Here is a 2,616-nt window from a genome sequence, read left to right on the forward strand (position 1 = left end):
GGCTCGCCACTAAACAGGAAGTGGCTCGTAACTAGGCCACACTTGCTCCGATCTGCCCCAAACTCCACATGCCGGATCACAGTCCCACCGTGCGTGAAGGCCGACAAGCGTAGGGCGAGGACCCGTCCATCGCTGCTTGCGGCTTTAATTGGGGTTTAAAAGCTTTATAGAAAAGCGATAAAAGTTATTTTAAAATCTTTTTTTTTTTTTTTGAAGGCTGTTCTGGCTAAAATTCATAATTTAAATCTTTTCCAGTCTTAATAGCAAACTGAATGTTTCGGAGTTTTTATCTGCTTCTGGAAATTAATGAAGAACTTTTTCATCACTTCTTGGTTCTGGTTTCTAAAACGAGAACGTTTTCTGATTTATTTTACCGTTTACAGGTTGTGGCTCTAATACGAGTAGATTTTCTGCCTTTCTCTGCCCTATCTGACAGTAAACTGACTATTTGTGGGGTTTGAACCGCTCTGGAAAAGTTATGAAGGACTTTTAATTCACTGTTTGGTTCTGGCTTTTAAAATTGGAGGATTTTATGGTTTTCTTTGGATAGAAAACTGAATATTTGGAGTTTTAAACTGTATGAAAAAAAGATAAAAGTCTTTTTAAAATCTTTTTTTTAAATAATTTAAATATTTTTCACTCTGATCTGATGGAAAACTGAATATTAGGGGTTTTGAACTGGTTTTTCAGTATTTTTTCCAGTTCTGGCATCTAAAATAAAAGGATTTTAAGCTTTTGTTTAAATAAAACTTTGAATATTTAAACAGTTTGGGAAAACTTTAAACATCACTTTTTGGTTCCGGATTCTAAAATAAGGAAATTTTATGATTTTCTTTGTCTGATCTGATTTGTCTGAAAACTGAATATTTTGGGGTTAAAAGCTGCTTTGGAAAAACTACAACAGACATTTTTGTCCTTTTCTGGCTTTTCATTGGCAGAAATGAAAACTGTGAAGGACTGAAAGAGCTCAATGTTATACTTTGGTCAGATTTTTCTTCACAGTTTTTGGGTTCTGGCCTCTAAAATGAGAGATTTTCTGCTTTTGTTTGCATCTTCTGATGGAAAACTAAACATTTTGGGGTCTCAGTCTGCTTTGGAAAGACTTTCTCATCATCTTTTTAAAACAAGAGGATTTTAGGCTTTTCTCTGGATGTCAGACTGAATGTTTTGGGTTTATTAGCTGCTTGATGCACATTTTCATCGAGTCATCGTTTGTTTGCAGCTTGAAACACTACAAGGAGCTCGATATCATATTTTTTTGTCTAATTTTCCCAGAAATAGAGACACCTGGAGGTTAAATGGTCACAGATGATATATGATGAGACAGTGATGTAGTTTAATTGAAGCTGATTGAATGTCAGGTGTTCATTACCTTTGATCGATGTTTCGTCCTCTTCGTGTGAGAGCCAAAAAAAAAAATGATTCGACATAAATAAGTTGAAATAAACATAAATAAAAAACCCATTGTGTATTCATTTAATGTCAGAAAGCCTCACAAACAGATGTCGTTAAAGCAGAAACATGTCATTATTACGTGAGCTTTGAGATAAATCAGCAGCTACGAAGCTTTAAAAACGTCCCTAACCAGCCTCTGGAGCAGCCGGGACCAGTGCAGGACGGCGGCCAGCAGAGGGCGCCACACCGCCGTCGCTCCTCCACGTTTGTGCCAAAGATTCGTTCACAATTTCAATGCCTGGGTTCTGTACAACAGGTTAGAAAAGCTCCTGATATCGGCTCACACAGCCTCAGAGTGACTTTATTCCTACTGTGAGTTATAACGCTGATCGTTCTACCTGGACACTGAAACTGGACTGATGATGTAGTAAAGTCAGAAAAAGACAAGATTATATTTCTACCGTTTGGTAAAAAGCTTCATGTGCTGCCATGAGTCATGTATGTAAAAAACCTATGTGCCTCCTCAGTCTTGTGTTTTTTTTTTATTTTTTGTTGCATCCAGATGTTCCCGCAGCGCTGCAGCTCCTCCTGCATCTGTCTGCTTCACAGTTTCTGTAAAAGCCTCTGGGGTCGCCCCTCACGTCTAGATGTACCCTAGAAATGGCGATGGACAGTCAGTGCGGCGCCCTAACAGGGGGAGGCGCTCATGTGCATGTGCGTGTGGTAGTGGGGCGGCGGTACGGGGGACGGGGGCATGGTCATGGGCAGCGCCTGGCCCTGGGGGTGGGAGGGGTGTGAGCGGGGCAGGGTGTGGGTGGAGGGGTAGCCGGCGGCCTGCTGGTAGCTGCCGGCGGAGGAGGAGGCGGAGGGCGGGCTGCCCGGGCCGCCCGGCTGCAGGCCGGCCTTGGGCGGCGGCGGCGGCGGCGGCGTCTGGTTGAGCTGGATGGAGATGTCGCTGGACGCCTCGGACGTGCTGCGTCCTCGCTTCGGCGGCGGCCAGGACGACTCCGGGTGCAGGAACTGGCCGCTGTAGTCGCTGCTCTCGGACAGCCGGGGGCGGTAGAGCGCCGGGTGGGGGCGGTACATCTCCTCCTCGGCGTAGCGCTTCATGAACAGGTAGACGGACATCACACCTGCCCCCTGAGACAGACCACAGACAGACAGAGAGATGATGGAGGGCGACAGGCGAGGAGGAGTCGGTTACATGAATAAAGACTGAAC

General features: G+C 44.7%; 1 protein-coding gene across 2 annotated transcripts in view; it reads right to left on the minus strand.

Annotated features, from left to right (window-relative positions):
• Positions 1 to 2,082: 2,082 nt before the first annotated feature.
• The window catches only part of cacng7b (calcium channel, voltage-dependent, gamma subunit 7b), a 12,661-nt gene continuing 12,127 nt past the window's right edge, over positions 2,083 to 2,616 (minus strand). Inside the window, exons 5-6 of one of the 2 annotated variants that reach the window (XM_008285814.1) lie at positions 2,315 to 2,535; positions 2,083 to 2,149 (exon numbers count right to left, since the gene is read on the minus strand). In XM_008285814.1, the coding sequence (XP_008284036.1) occupies positions 2,083 to 2,149; positions 2,315 to 2,535 (288 nt within the window). Of the gene's footprint in view, positions 2,536 to 2,616 lie in introns of both variants that reach the window. The other variant, XM_008285813.1, reaches the window with a different exon arrangement.

This window comes from Stegastes partitus, unplaced genomic scaffold (genome assembly GCF_000690725.1).
Source record: "Stegastes partitus isolate 25-593 unplaced genomic scaffold, Stegastes_partitus-1.0.2 Scaffold418, whole genome shotgun sequence".
In the NCBI taxonomy this organism is placed as follows: domain Eukaryota; kingdom Metazoa; phylum Chordata; class Actinopteri; family Pomacentridae; genus Stegastes; species Stegastes partitus.